General features: G+C 37.1%; 2 protein-coding genes across 4 annotated transcripts; both read left to right on the top strand.

Moving 5' to 3' along the window:
• The first annotated feature begins 150 nt into the window (after positions 1 to 150).
• On the top strand, positions 151 to 15,296 carry LOC135080766 (protein arginine N-methyltransferase 1). 3 transcript variants are annotated; one of them, XM_063975485.1, is made up of 9 exons: positions 151 to 291; positions 434 to 489; positions 597 to 757; positions 960 to 1,124; positions 1,567 to 1,715; positions 2,172 to 2,319; positions 2,496 to 2,585; positions 3,117 to 3,266; positions 13,051 to 15,296. In XM_063975485.1, exons 2-9 carry the CDS (start codon positions 435 to 437, stop codon positions 13,192 to 13,194), a joined length of 1,062 nt encoding a protein of 353 aa, XP_063831555.1. In that variant the 5' UTR covers positions 151 to 291; position 434; the 3' UTR covers positions 13,195 to 15,296. The 3 variants fall into 3 exon arrangements, with proteins under 3 accessions (XP_063831555.1, XP_063831554.1, XP_063831553.1); XM_063975484.1 differs by having other exon boundaries at positions 366 to 489; XM_063975483.1 differs by having other exon boundaries at positions 151 to 489.
• LOC135080816 (uncharacterized) lies at positions 7,071 to 11,968 on the top strand. The gene is made up of 3 exons (XM_063975539.1): positions 7,071 to 9,284; positions 9,975 to 10,104; positions 11,882 to 11,968. Exons 1-3 carry the CDS (start codon positions 7,081 to 7,083, stop codon positions 11,966 to 11,968), a joined length of 2,421 nt encoding a protein of 806 aa, XP_063831609.1. The 5' UTR covers positions 7,071 to 7,080.
• Positions 15,297 to 16,039: the final 743 nt, after the last annotated feature.

The following is a 16,039-nucleotide window of genomic DNA, read 5'->3' as shown; positions in this document are numbered from 1 at the left end:
AATAGATAATTGATTTATTTAACTGTTATTACAAAGAACGGAAATAAATTCGTATAGTTTAAAAACTTACGTACTGAATTTAGTGCATTTATACTTTTAGGCAATTCAACGACAGTTTTTTTTACATTATTTTATTTTTTTCCCGTCTGGCAACCTCGTTTTTGTCTTTCAATTTTTGCGGAAAAGCTTGTTTCAAGCATTTTTCGGCGTTTTGTGGAAAACGCGTAAAACCAATTAAATTGTGATATATTTATCCTTTTAAATTCATATTAAGTGTAATAATAGTGCAAAGTAAGTCCAATTGTTTGATTAGAATTAAAATCGTTAGTTTTAATTCGTTTGACAGATCGATTCGCGTTACAAAGTTTCAGGTTATAAAGCATTAATTATATTTTTATACTATTTTTGGTTCATATTGATTTGAAATGGAAAGCATGGATGTCGCACAAGAAGGGACATCAGCTGCAACGACGCCAGTGGTTGAAAATGGTGAGTTTTTGAACAAAGCGCTTACAATGCCGGGCGTTACTTTGTGCTGAAAACGTGTTTCTTTTAGCGTCGTTTTTTGGTGTTAATTTCGTGGCCATTGGTTTTAGGGCCTGACAAAAACGTCACAGCCGAGGAGATGACGTCCAGGGACTATTATTTCGACTCGTACGCCCACTTCGGCATCCACGAGGAAATGCTAAAAGACGAAGTCCGCACCCTCACGTATAGGAATGCTATGTACCACAATAAGCATCTTTTCAAGGGCAAAGTAAGTTTTACCTATAGTTTCTCCCTATTCATGGGAAAAACTGATCAATGATCTAGTGTTGTGTCAATATTATAAGCTTGGGTCTCCATTGTTGTTGTGATGCTATAAAAAATAAGTTGACTAAAGTACAGCTTCATTTTCACAAAGATGCTTTAGTATAAAGTTCATTATTGTTTATACGATGATTATTATTTGCTTCTAGACGGTTCTAGACATAGGCTGTGGCACGGGTATTCTTTCCATGTTTGCGGCCAAGGCTGGGGCTGCCAAAGTGATTGCCATTGAGTGCTCCAACATAGTTGATTACGCAAGAAAGATTGTTGAGGCTAACCGGCTTGACGATGTTATTGAAATTATCAAAGGAAAGGTAAGAATTTACTTACATGTTTGTTTGTACTCATACTTTTATTATTTATACTACAGTAATTGTTTTTGTGCCTGATTTTCTACTTTACTCTAAATGTAATAGTCTGTTAATTTTGTATCAACAAACAGATGATTTTTCAGAGTAAATTAAGTACATTTTGCATAATAGCAAAAAATTTGCCCTTGGCCACATGATATTTTCACATTTTTAAACCCAAAAAAGAAGAAATAGTTGTAGTTTTGTATTGTGCAGATGGTCTCTCAAAAATATTTCATCTCTCTAATATTTCTATGGTCTTTTTCCTTGTAGGTTGAATCACCCTAGATCCCAGATATTCCACATTTTGAACCCAAAGATGAAGAAAAAGAATAAAGTATTGTGCAGTTAGTCCGTCAAAAAGAATTTTATCTCTTTATTTATTTGTGGTAATATTTCCTCATAGGTGGAAGAAGTGGAGTTGCCTGTTGAGGGTGTGGATATCATCATCTCGGAGTGGATGGGCTACTGCCTGTTCTACGAAAGCATGCTGGACACCGTTCTCTACGCGCGGGATAAGTGGCTGAAGCCTGATGGCATGCTTTTCCCTGACAGGTGAGTAATGTTTGTTTGTTTCAGCCAAATGACGTACTGTGCTGGACAAAGGCCTGCCCCAAGAATTTCCATAACAACCGGTCCAGTGCTGCCTGCATTCAGGTACTCCCCGCGACCTTCACCAGATCGTCGGTCCACTTAGTGGAGGCCATTCGAGAACCACAGCTGCATGTTAATAACAAACAAACTATTACATTTGTGTGATTTCATAGTAGGAAACAACAAAGTTTAACAATTCTACAAACATTAGCATGTGAACACGAGAGTAGTGAGTGTAAACGTAAATATCAGAGCTATTTATATTTTATACTGCCCTTGAAGGTATTAATTCATTTGAGTACTTACAGCTTCAACCAAATTATCACCGCAAGAAATCACAAGTTCTTCAATTGACATCATGAAATACTATTTAGCGTAGTTTCCCTGAATTCACAAATTTAATGTTTTTGTTTTCAGATGTACGTTGTTCATATGCGGCATTGAAGACCGCCAGTACAAGGATGAGAAGATCAATTGGTGGGATGATGTGTATGGTTTCGACATGTCGTCTATTAGGAAAGTTGCCATCTCCGAGCCTCTTGTGGACGTTGTGGATGCTAAACAAGTCAGTGCATTATTCTGATTAAACTACTCATTTTAATAGGATATTAATGGAGATATAATTTAGTATACAATCTGTTTCAGAAGATAAGATAGTTGTTGTTGGTTAAAATAATAATAAGTTTACTACTTTTATTAGATGCTTGAGTTATTTACTCATCAGTTTTACTTTATTTTCAGGTAGTAACAAATTCGTGTTTATTAAAAGAGATAGACCTGTATACTGTTAAGAAGGAAGATCTTAACTTCGAATCGAAGTTCCATTTGCAGGTGAGAAATCCGTTTTCAGGCACTTGTTATACGCGTTTCTGCAAAAAAAGCGCGTAAAATCCAAACCATTGTGATAAGAGTTTCGCGCGTTTTCATTGCAAAATACAGATTACCATGAGTTGTTGTGTAAAAAGTATTTAATCTTTTTTTGTGCTGAAGATTGCTAACAACGATCCTTATTTCGCAATGATACCCTATAAATGCCACAAGGTTGCTGAGATGTTTTCGTAAAATCGCGCGTTTTTATAGCGTTTCGACGGCACGATTATTAAAAGCGAGTACTACCTAGCTTAGTAACAGGGTTGATATTCGGCAACCTTTTGAGATTAAAGTTTTCCAGTTCTAATGAGCCACTAACTACCTGTAAAAAGAGAAATCGTCGTGTTTTCTCTCGCGTTATAAGGCGAGAGCCCTTCGTTGATTGAACAGCCTTCGCTAAGTACATATGCGAGCTCCTCAAGAGTGTCTCCCGAACGACAGTGCATGCCACAATCGACTCTGTAACCAGCCTAATAAGGTTGTTTTTGTCAGGTGCGGCGCAACGACTTCATCCAAGCGCTGGTGACGTTCTTCAACGTGGAGTTCACGAAGTCGCACAAGCGGCTCGGCTTCAGCACCGCGCCCGAGGCTCCCTACACGCATTGGAAGCAGACCGTGTTCTACTTCGACGAGTACATGACGGTAAGTTAGTCTTCGTACTGTTACACCTTGAAAATGTTGGCTAAACTGCTGTATTGCCATCATAACCTGCAGAGTCAGCATTTTCACGATGCAGCGAGCCTGAACCTCCAGTTCGGAGGCGCAGTTCAGACCGGGCATCCATCCAGTAAGGACCTCTAACTTTCGGGCATTCAAAATAGAGTCAGTTCGGACAACAAAAGTTAATTCTGTGTTTAAAGTAAACGTATTTCAGTTAATAAAAAATAATTGTTTTTTAAAAAGACATTTTAATATCCCGTCATAACATTGGTGTCAGCGAGAAGGGATGTAAAAGTACATCTCAAGGACGTCTCCAAGTGTGCAAAAATAATCAGCAGTGCCACGCATCCAACATCGTCATCACCCGAATTATCATAGCCCAGTGTCCGTCATCATCATCATCGTCGTCATCATCGTCGTCATCCCGGTTTGGACTCATCATCATCCAGAGGCCGGAAGTATCCCGGTTCATCCAAAGCCGAAATTATCCCGGCTCTCCAGTGGTCGCGCATCGCTCTTCTATATCCCGCTGTATCCTGCTCTACAAGTCGTGTCTACGTGTCCAGTGTCAACGAGTTCAACTACAGTGTTCCAGTTCCAAGGTCAACACTTCGAATCCCGTTTAGTGCATCGTAAAATGAAGTGCATCATCCTGTGAGTTAAAACAACTTTTTATTTACTTCGGTTCAAGATCTAATTCAGTGATAAATTCAACAACATCCAGCGAATAATTTTTAGAAAAATAACTATATCATAGCATTAACATTATTCATTAGAGTAACAACATATTAAATTAAACTTTGTACTTAATTAATATCTGTTCCTGTAAGTAAGTGTTAGTCAAAACAAGCGTCGCCTCGTCCGGCGCCCACGCATTCACATACCTTCGTTATCGCTGTACTCGCCGCTCGCAGTGTCTTCAAACCAGGTGGCTAAATTAAACAATATTTTTATACAGGGTCTCTTCGTAAATTTATTTTGTTTGTGTGTCGGTTTTTATTACAGATTTTCCTCGTGAATTTTACGTAATCATTCAATTATTGTGCTCTTATATTATTTTTTGTCGTGTTCATTGTTTTCAGCAAGTTAAAATATTTCATAAATAATATTCATCAATTCAGTAATACATTAAATTAAAAATGCCGCCAAAACCAGAAACCGAAACGTCAGAGGAGAAATTAGACATATCAGTTTTGTTCAAATTTATTAAACCATTCGATGGAAAACGCGAAAATCTAAATTCATTTCTAAGTAACTGCAATAATGCCAACTCTCTCGCACATTCAACACAAAAGCCGATTTTATTTAAATATATATTGAGCCAGCTCGAAGGCAAGGCTGAGGTAGCTTGCTCTATAAAAGACTTCGACAGTTGGGACCAGCTCAGTGAATTCCTGAAAACCCAATTCGGAGAAAAGAAGCACTACACTCACCTCCTTGCTGAATTACAGGAATGTAGGCAGTCAAATTCTGAGCCCGTTAATCAATTCGGGTTACGGATTGAAACTTGCCTTTCAAAATTATTAACAGAAATCACACTATCCAATAAAAAATCAAAAGAATTAGTCGGAAAAATCGCTGCAATGGAAGATTTAGCTCTCCATACCTTCCTTCTGGGATTAACACCCAAAATCTCAAATATTATCAGAATGAAAGAACCCGCAACATTAAATGAAGCCGTAAACCTAGCCATTTCAGAAGAAAAGATCCAAAAATTGATGACCCGCCATAATCCTGCTCCTGTGGCCGGGCCATCACCACGTCCCCGATTTAACAATACGGGAAATAATTTATTTAGACCCACAATAAATAATATTCAAAATCCCAATCAAAATCCTAACCAAAACCCAAATTTCTGCAGATATTGCAAAAACCAAGGTCACACAATTGAAAACTGTCGAAGGAGAGAATACAATAATAACCGCTTCAAGTTTTCTCAAAATCCGACGCAAAATTCCAGTCGTCCAAGCTTTAATCAGAACCAGAGATCTAGAACGTCTCAACCAGCACGCGTTCATTGCGTTGAAAATTCCGAATATCCTGATCCTGAATTTCAACCCTATATTTATGAGGACACAACAATTCAACAGCCCGAAGACGATGACCAAATCCCAACAAATCATTTAAACGAGTAGTGGGCTCACGCAGGTGTCTCGTGCAGCCCAAATTTACGACCTTAGCGCGACCCTATTCTATCAATGGCACCATCAATCATACAAAAATCCAGGACCACACGGGTAACCAGCCCCAAGCAAGTGTCCAATCCTCCAAAATCCAGGACCACACGGGTAACCAGCCCCAAGCAAGTGTCCAATCCTACAAAATCCAGGACCACACGGGTAACCAGCCCCAAGCAAGTGTCCAATCCTCCAAAATCCAGGACCACACGGGTAACCAGCCCCAAGCAAGTGTCCAATTCTCCAAAATCCAGGACCACACGGGTAACCAGCCCCAAACAAGTGTCCATTCAAATATCAAAACAGAAAAGTATATACCCACAATTCCTAAATCCTGTAAGGATACAAACAAAGAAGTCTACGAAATCCTAACTGATCCTACAAAAAAATCGTTACCACATGTACTAATCCAAACATCAGTATCTGATATACCTCTATGTCTACTAGTTGACTCAGGTTCTTCCATCAGTCTTTTGAAAAGAACTTCAATTCTAAATCGACCCAAAATAATCAGAGAACCTATTCAGATCAAAGGAATTGATCCTGTAGAAAAACCAACTCCAACTCTTGGACATCTAAATTTAACTCTTTATTTGTCTGATAAAATCCCTTGTAATTATATTAATTACAAATTCCACATAGTTAAAGATATTCACCTCCCCTACGATGGAATCATTGGAAACGATTTCCTCAGCAATTTAAAATGTAATATTAATTACAACAAAAATATCCTTATGATCAATCAATTCAATTTGAATCTTTACTTCAATGACCCCGTGTACGTGATTCCACCACGATCAGAAACCGTCATTGAATGTTCCGTATTAAATCCAGATGTAAAAGAAGGACTTGTTCTTGACCAACATATTTCTGACCGATTGTTTGTTGCAAATTGTGTAACAAAAGTAAAACAAAATCACAGAATCAATATTTCAATTTTGAATACATCCGAAAACCCAACAACCGTTAACTCGAACCTGAAACTAAAACTTACTCCCTTGGAAGAACCTATCAAAGACAATGTCAAACCAATTAATTCTCAATTCTCTAATTCCTATGACTGTTTCGAACGGACTCAAAAAGTTCTACAACTCCTCCGTACATCTCATATGAATAAAGAAGAAATTGAAGCTCTTCATGAAATCTGCTCTACGTATTCAGACATTTTTCATCTTCCTAACGAAAAACTTACCTATACTGACGCTATAAAACATGATATCACGACAACTTCTCAAAATCCTATTCACGTCAAATCGTACAGATTCCCAGAATGTCACAAATCAGAAGTTGATACTCAAATCAATAAGATGCTCAATGATGGAATCATCAAACCTTCCAATTCTCCATGGTCATCCCCTATATGGGTGGTCCCCAAAAAGCTCGATGCATCCGGACAACGCAAATGGCGCGTCGTTGTCGATTATAGAAAATTGAACGATATTACCATTGGTGATACATATCCCCTACCTCAAATTAATGAAATATTAGATCAACTTGGAAATAGCAAATATTTCTCAACCTTAGACCTAGCCTCAGGTTTCCATCAAATTAAATTAAATGAAAACGATGCGCCCAAAACAGCATTCAATATTCCTCAAGGGCATTACGAGCTCACCAGAATGCCCTTCGGCCTCAAAAACGCACCTTCAACCTTTCAGCGATTAATGAATACCGCCCTATCCGGACTCAATGGTATACAATGCTTCGTTTACCTTGATGATATTGTCATTTATTCACCAGATTTAAACTCACACGTAAATAATTTAGCGTCAGTATTCCACAAACTTCGGAAATTCAATTTAAAACTACAACCAGATAAGTGTGAGTTCCTCAGAAAGGAAGTCACTTATCTTGGTCATGTAATAACAAATGAAGGTGTCAAACCGAATCCAGACAAGATTAAAGCAGTTACTGAATTCCCCATTCCTGAATCCCCAAAAGATGTCAAATCCTTCCTCGGGCTCGTTTCTTATTATAGAAGATTTATTCCAGAATTTTCAAAGATTGCCAAACCACTTACTTCTTTATTAAAGAAAGACGAACCTTTTATATGGGAAAATCCTCAACAACTTGCTTTCGATGAACTGAAGCAAAAACTTACCACTGCTCCTATCTTATCCTATCCAGATTTTAGTCAGCCATTTAACCTTACCTGTGATGCATCCAACCACGCGATCTCCGCAATCCTGTCCCAAGGTCCCATTGGAAAGGATCAACCAGTAGCATATGCGTCTCGAACCTTGAACAAAGCGGAATGTAATTACAGTGTAACGGAGAAAGAATGTTTAGCAATCGTGTGGGGAACTAAAGTCTTCCGTCCATACTTATATGGGCACCGTTTCAAAATTTTAACGGATCACAAGCCTCTCAAATGGCTCTTCAATTGTAAAGATCCTGGATCAAAATTAGTCCGATGGCGACTTAAACTCGAAGAGTTTGATTATGAGATCGAATATAAAAAGGGTAGAGTTAACAGTAACGCTGATGCGTTATCCCGCTATCCAGTAAATCCTGTACAACATTCAACTGAGCCACAGAATTTTCACAACGATGATCCTCCTGCTTCTTCCAGTAATCGAGATCCTCCACTTAATGATCCAGCACCATCCCAAGATCCTTTGCTCGACATTAATCTTGATGATTTCGGACTCCTTGAAATCAGCCCTCATAGTGATGATCTCAACGTTGATTTCGACGTCTTAGAAATTCCCTCTCCACAACCTGATACCTTACCTGTCGAAACACCAGGTCCTGCCGCTCGTCCACCACCATCAGCCAATACCGGTTCTCCCGTCTCGTCACCTTCTCACGCTACCGCACCTGAAACAGAAAATATAAATATTAATGAACATAATGTACAAAACAGTAACTACAGTCAATTTCTTAAAGCAATTGGAGATAAAAATAAATCTTTTGACACAAACATTTTGGAACATAATGAAAGTTTAACTAAAAGTAACTGTTCAATAATACTTATCCCCACTTCATTGGATTTAGATGACTCAAATCCGTATGTGCAAGAAATCTTATCCAAAGTAGATGATCCAAACTCCTATGTTGCAGCTGAAAAAGAAATTTTTAGATATCAAAAAATCCCTTGTAATAATAAAATATATTATTTCATTTTCACAAAAGTACATTACTTTGACGAAGCAACTTACCCCGATATATTCCGAACATTAGAAAATGTAAAAACTGAACTACTATCCGAGGCTCATGTTTCACAATTCGCTATATCAGATTTCAAAAATGCGTTTGAAAAACATTCTTTTGTCAAAATTTATAATATGCTAACATACCTTTTTAACAACACTTCTGTCTCTGTAAATATATACCATAACAACATTATTTATCCTACACCCAGTGAGATCTCAAAGATCATGAAAGAGAACCATGATATTCCTATTGCCGGACACCTTGGTACTGAAAGAATGCTCAATAGAATTAGAGAAAGATATTATTGGAAAAACATGAAATCAGACATAGAACACTACGTAAAAAACTGCTCAGCCTGTCAATCCAACAAAGCCTTAAGACAGATTAATCGTGCACCCATGCAAATAACAACAACATCCACACGTCCTTTTGAACGGGTTAGTCTCGATATAGTAGGTCCCTTGCCTGAAGCTGGACTTAACAAGTTACGATACATACTCACTCTACAGGACGATTTAACAAAATTCTCTATAGCATACCCCATTTCCAACGCAACAGCTGAAGAAACCTGCGAATGTCTAGTTCATTTCATATCACTTTTTGGAATTCCAAAGTCTATATTAACTGATCAGGGCACAAACTTTACTGAAGAACTTTTCAAGAAAACGTGTGAATTTCTGAAAATAAAACAAATTTGGTCAGCTCCATACCATCCACAAACACAAGGTGCTCTAGAGCGGAGCCACAGTACCCTCAAAGAGTACCTTAAATCATATGTTAATGATAATGAAACCAATTGGCATAGATTTGTTTATACAGCCATGCTCTCTTACAATAGTGCAGTTCACTCTACAACTAAGTTTACACCATATGAATTAGTTTTTGGGCACAAACCCTTCATTCCAGATTCAGTATATGATCTACGAGAAGACCTCACATACCCTGAATATATTAAAACACTTCATCACCGACTTAAGGTTTCCCGCCAAAAAGCAATAGAAAATATAACATCCTCCAAAGAAAGATCTAAAACATATTATGATCAACATGTCCGTGCAGTGAAGTACAAAATTGGTGATTTTGTTTACCTTAAAAATCACCCCCGGCTAGGCAAAGCCTTAGCCCCGATATGGAAAGGGCCGTATAAGGTCGTAAAAATACACGGAGGAAACACCTTATCGATACTTATCAATCGTCGACATGTGAAGCATCACTACGACGAACTGAAGCTTGCAAACCCAAGCTTAGTTAGTTAGGACTGCCCTTAAGGCATTTTATTTTAATATAAGAATTAGTCTTAACTAATTCTCTCCTTCTATTATATAATTATAACATGTAGTTTTATATTATATTACAGAACGGTTTCAATCAGCCTCACCATTGTCGCTTCAGATATAGTGCAACAGATAGACGAGAATCCAGGAATTTACTTCGACCCAATTGGAACAGTTAGAATCACCAGTGATGACCTTCACGTTTTGGTTCCGGTAGACATAACATATATAAAACCTCACATAGACAATATAAATTCCATCCTGGGAACTGCTAGGTATCTTTGCCAACAAAATGATTATATTTCAGATATTGAATGTAATAGTTTATTACAACCCCTGGTTTCAAGACTCAGTGACATAAAACGAGATTATAGTTCTATCTCACATTTGATTTCAAATCGCGATAAAAGATCAGCCTGGTTCGCCGGAATTGGAACCGCTTTTAAACAAATAATCGGTATAATGGACGAAGACGACGCTATTAAATATGGTAACGCCATTCAAACCCTTCAACGTAATGATAAAAATCTTGCATCATTACTTAAGGACAACATCTTAATGACTAGTACGGCACTTTTGCATTACAATGAAACCATAACAGCCATTACCGTAAATGAAGCACGTTTGAATGACGCTATTGAAAATTTGTCAGCTAGTGTTAAGAACCTATCTGTAGTTTCTAATAAGTTAATAATAGAATCCAAAATGGATATAGTCTGTAATGAACTATACTCAAGTTTACTTACTTTATCATTCAAAATTGACGATTTGGTTAATGCAATAATGTTTACTAAAAGTCACTCTCTTCATCCATCTATTCTTACACCAAAACAATTTTATGATGAATTAATAAATAGTGTCAGAAATTTACCGAAATACCAAGAGTTGCCCATAAGTCTAAGTTTGGAAACTGTTCATAATTTAATAGATGTTTCAAAATTAAATTGTTATTACACTATAAATAAAATTGTTTTTGTAATTAAAATACCATTAGTTCATGGAATTGAATATAATCTGTATAAACCTTTACCGATACCAGTACCACATAATAAAGAAAATCCAGATACATTTGCCATGATTGTGCCTTTCTGTAATTATGTAGCTGTAAGTAGAGATAAGTTAACATATGTATGTAGCAGAGATATTGGGGAATGCGCTAAACCAAATAACCAAGTTTATATATGCGGCGATCTAAACGTTTTGTCTGTACAACATACACCTATTTGTGAAACTGAAATGTTATTAAAAGTAGTAAATAAATTGCCGCAACAATGTAAATCAAAGTTAATTTATGGTCAAATAGACATCTGGCAAGAATTGAAGGGCAACCGATGGATATTTGTTGAAAGTGAACCTACTAAACTTACCGTAGAGTGTGGTTCCCAAGTTACAGAGACTAAATTATCAGGTACAGGCATCCTTAATTTACAATCTGGATGTATTGCCTTTTGCAAGAATAGAGAATTAATTGCTAAATCTAATTTAAATTTTACAATAAATATAAAATATTCAGATTTTAATTTAATTAAAGATAACTGTTGCAATGTAGAAAAGCTTAAATTGTTACAAGAAAAAACGAAACCTCTTAAATTAACTGATGTTAAATTGAAAAAACTTTTAACTGTCGATAATAACCAGATAGTAACAGATGTTGATAAAATTTTAAATGAACCTAGCCCATTAATTGAATATGATTCGCATTACCCCATTCTCACTTATTGTGTAACTATTGTAATCTTTATAATTTTAATTTTTATATTTTATAAAAAGCTTATTAGTAAATGCCCGAAATTTAGTTACAAGGTTGGAAATAACTCTAATAGTAATGATAATGATTCGGAAAATGCTCAAGAATTAGCAGAAATACCTGCTCCAAGAATTAGAATATTATCCTGAAACTTCGCAAATAGCGTAAGTTTCATCTTAAACGGGGGGCTGTTACACCTTGAAAATGTTGGCTAAACTGCTGTATTGCCATCATAACCTGCAGAGTCAGCATTTTCACGATGCAGCGAGCCTGAACCTCCAGTTCGGAGGCGCAGTTCAGACCGGGCATCCATCCAGTAAGGACCTCTAACTTTCGGGCATTCAAAATAGAGTCAGTTCGGACAACAAAAGTTAATTCTGTGTTTAAAGTAAACGTATTTCAGTTAATAAAAAATAATTGTTTTTTAAAAAGACATTTTAATATCCCGTCATAACAGTACGTTTCAGCCAAATGACGTCCACCGCTGGACAAAGACCTCCAAGGTTTTCCACAATGAACGGCCCTGCGCTGCCCGCATCCAGGCTCTTCACCAGATCGTCGGTCCACCTAGTAGGAGGCCTGCCCATGCTACGTCTTCCAGCCCTTGGTCGCCACTCGAGAACTTTTCTGCCCCAAATTCTTATGATCTTTTAGTCTTTCTGTCTTATGATCTTTTGATTCTTTTCAATGCGGTCGTGCGGGTCCAAGGAAAATTTACCTTTCCCTCAGGAAAAACTTGACAGTCAAGCTCTAAATCCTGGCTACACAGGAGTTGCAGCGGTGGGGACCAGACCTGGGTATTTCATCATCTAATCAAATGCCACTGGTTGAGTTTGTTTGGCCGCTAACTGTAGAAGTGACGTAATTCAGTCGGGATTATACTTATATCGTTTATTGCAACAATTCTATTTCATCCATGCTGTCTTTCCCGAAGACTATAATCCGGGCCTTTTCAAGGCGAGAGTGAATAGGCACTTGCAGGGCAGATATGTACCATCCTAGACTGCATCCCACTTGACATCAGGTGCGATTGTGGTCAAATACCTGCCTTGTGATGCATAAAAAAAAACAAACCAATTATTTTTTAACTAAAATAGCAAAAAATAATCTGCACCTTTACCATTCTCCGAAATTCCAATCAACTCCAGACTTACCAAAGTTCATCAAACTGCAAACAGCCTATAGTCAGCTAGATATCCTACACAGAGTTACTTGCGCATTTACAATATTACTTTGAAAAAGTCGATGAAGCACCTGATGTCGTGCCCTGAGTGCCCAAGCAACTGCTCAGGAGGATTTAATGAGTGCTGCTGACAACGCCACTCTTGTGGCGGAGTTTTGGGCTGACACTGTGTAGGTTTGTTGTCGATACGAAAAGAAGAAGAATATTACTATCAATTTCCATTTTACAGGTCAAGAAGGGCGAAGAGATCATGGGAACGTTCTCGATGCGCCAGAACGCTCGCAACAACCGCGACCTGGACTTCGAAGTCGAGATCGACTTCAAGGGCGAACTGTGTCAAGTCCAGGAGAAGAACCACTACAGGATGCGCTGAGGCACGCCCTGGCCACCGCAGGATTAATCGTGAACGCTGTATTCTGATTTTACCTGTAAGTTACTGCAATGTGAATTGAGTAAAATTTTTGTTTCCCGTAGCTTTACACTCGGACCAAGGTTATGTAAAGCCCGGTCCGTGAGCACGTAGAATTTTGTCCAATGACCCCTAGCTACCCATCCTTATCGCTCGCGCGAAATTATGTTGCTATCGCGCTCGCACACTCACTGCGGGTGCCAGTCGCACAGTCGCGACAGCAATATAATTACGCGCGATCGATAAGGATGGGTAGCTAGGGGTCATTGGACAAAATTCTACGTGCTCGGAGACCAGACTATAGTAGGTTTTTTTGGGCAACTAAATAATCATATTGATTACCTAAGTAATTTTTACATTTCTTTAAGACTATTTGAACAAGTTGAAATTTTTTGAGGGTAAAAATTATGTCATTTTAAAACGCCTATAAACTTAATATTACAAACTATTTTTGTAGTAGGTAAATGAATTAAACTGCTTATGCACAGCTTCAGAAATTGTGTAAACACATTCAACTCTAAAAACAGAATACAGCATTCGCGACCCATACGATCTGCAAATTAATGTTAACTTGAATGTAATCCAATGCTGTGTCAACTCGAAATTTTTTGTTTCTTCATTATTCATTATTGTGATACTCCCTGGCGGAGATTGTAACGTTTTGGTGGTCTTCGGTGTTGTAATTTTGTCTATGTCGAAGCTTTATGGTGATAAAACATTGTGTGGTGTATAAATTTCAAAAACTTTTGGCCTATCTTTAAGCGGTAATAATAAGGTTTGTTTTTGATTAAACCAAACACAGTGAAACGCCGCCATAAAATTAATAACAAAAACTTCGTTCTTGGGTTGACACGGTGTTGTCTAATTGAATACAATTTTAATTTTACATTAAATACCCAAAGGATGGGCGAGATCGTCTTCGTGATATTGCAACCAATTTATTCGATGTCAATATAAGTAATTTTGAATGTCAAATCATTTCGTAGGTGCCTTCAGGATTCAAAACAAAAATATACCACATCTGATAAGAGTGGTTGATCAGTTTCGTAAAACCTCATATCATTTTGTTTGCATGTGTAGTTGCTGTTACAAATGAGAATGAATGTTACAGTTTTTGCAAATTAATGCAATATGTTACTTATTTCATTTTTTGTTTTAAGTAGTATCAGAATGTAATTCTCATTTTTGAGTCGTTTAAAAACTAACTTCGAATTGAAGGCTGGCTTCTCGTTAACGAATTTGTAACGTCACTGTATCATTACGGTCGCTGTGTTAATTTTAATTAATTATTAAGTGTTCGAACTCACTTTTCAAACGTGCGATTTCTAAAAATAGCTAGATTTACTGTAGCAAAGAACTCCGTTTGTGAGATTAGTTAAGCAGTTAAGACAAGTGGCAGATAGCATAGAAATAATGTTAGTAAATGAATTATACCTTATACTTATACAGTGTTCAAAGGATATTGTAACGAAAAGTGACTTCGAACTGCATCTTATGTATGAGTAAGATTCTCATGTTTGTATTAAACCGCCTAAGGATTCTCCCCGGCGATTACAAGTATGTACGACCCGGGAAACGCTAGTTTTCAGACTAAAACTTATTCTACGGTCACTTGTAATTAAAACTAGTCGAGTCGTCAACTATTGACTTGACTCTAAATATTTTTCTAGTTTCACTGAATGTAGGTACACAGATGTTGGTTTTGTTATTAGTGGCAAAATAATGATTGTGTTGATTTTTTGTAAAGAAAATTGAATTCCAATAGTAGATTTTATATAAAATTTGTAATCGTCACATTATATTTTTCAAATAAAATTTAATTAAACGGGAAACTAAATAACAAAACTAGCATATTAGTGTACCTATGAACCCTTCCCAGTATTGTTTGTGTCAAAGTGCAAAGTAAAATATACTCTGTCTGAGGATTAGGTCAATCTTTGTAGACACCAATGCCAATGACAAGCTAGTTGAGCCATTGTGGCGGATCCAGTTTTCTATAATGTAGCGAATGATGATTGTATGTAAGTATGGTTAAGTATTCGAGGTGCATAAACGAGTTAAGCAGACCCTGTTGTTTTATTTCTATTGTTACCGATAAAACAAATCTAGAATTATCCAGTAGGCATAGTATGCGCGCCGCGATAAGCGTTTATCACGCCATTTTATCGATTTTACGCGATAAGCCCATACATTTGTCTAAAATCATCGATAATATTTTATCACGGCGCGCATCCTAGCCCGGCTGGTGTAGGAAGAGTCAAAAATAAACACAACTCCTTGTAATTCTTATTATATTGATAACTATTACAACGTAAATACACTAAGTAATTCAGACAGGACAGGATACGAGAGCCGACTTAAAGTTAAAATGCAAATTACTCTGCGTCGGCAAGCTTGTGACAACGCACAGTAAATATGTTCGACAAGGTAAAGTTTAATGAGTATCAGGCAGTATAGATTGTAAATATCCAACAGTATTACATTGGTTTATTTTTATTTTAACTTGTGTAAATGTACAGTCGACATCAAAAATATCTTTACAGCGATAGAGCAAATAATTCTAATCTCTTATAGCACACTTAATACTCTTCTAAGGACTTTTACAGCCTGTACAGGAGAGCACATACATTTTTGTTGCTAAAAAGCAATTAATAAGATACCGCAGTATTTAGCTTGATGTACTGTCTTCTGTACAAGGATGAGGGGGATCACATACTCTCTAATATGCGTGAAGAGGATGATAGTAAATCAATCTAAACACTGATTTTTTTTTATTGTAATTGGTGGTATTTTACAACAAAAACGTAGA

Source organism: Ostrinia nubilalis, chromosome 18, assembly GCF_963855985.1.
Source record: "Ostrinia nubilalis chromosome 18, ilOstNubi1.1, whole genome shotgun sequence".
Lineage (NCBI taxonomy): Eukaryota > Metazoa > Arthropoda > Insecta > Lepidoptera > Crambidae > Ostrinia > Ostrinia nubilalis.
The sequence above is the reverse complement of the archived record's forward strand: the minus strand, read 5'-3'. Positions and strand labels throughout refer to the sequence as shown.

Bases quoted from the DNA above. Each gene is read 5' to 3' on its own strand.
- LOC135080766 (XM_063975484.1), top strand. From the start codon at position 426: ATGGAAAGCATGGATGTCGCACAAGAAGGGACATCAGCTGCAACGACG. The intron at 1,125-1,566 runs GTAAGAATTTAC...ATTTCCTCATAG, and splicing joins TTGAAATTATCAAAGGAAAG to GTGGAAGAAGTGGAGTTGCC. The intron at 3,267-13,050 runs GTAAGTTAGTCT...TCCATTTTACAG, and splicing joins ACTTCGACGAGTACATGACG to GTCAAGAAGGGCGAAGAGAT.
- LOC135080816 (XM_063975539.1), top strand. From the start codon at position 7,081: ATGCCCTTCGGCCTCAAAAACGCACCTTCAACCTTTCAGCGATTAATG. The intron at 9,285-9,974 runs GTGTGAATTTCT...ATTATATTACAG, and splicing joins GAAGAACTTTTCAAGAAAAC to AACGGTTTCAATCAGCCTCA. The intron at 10,105-11,881 runs GTAGACATAACA...CATAACCTGCAG, and splicing joins ACCTTCACGTTTTGGTTCCG to AGTCAGCATTTTCACGATGC.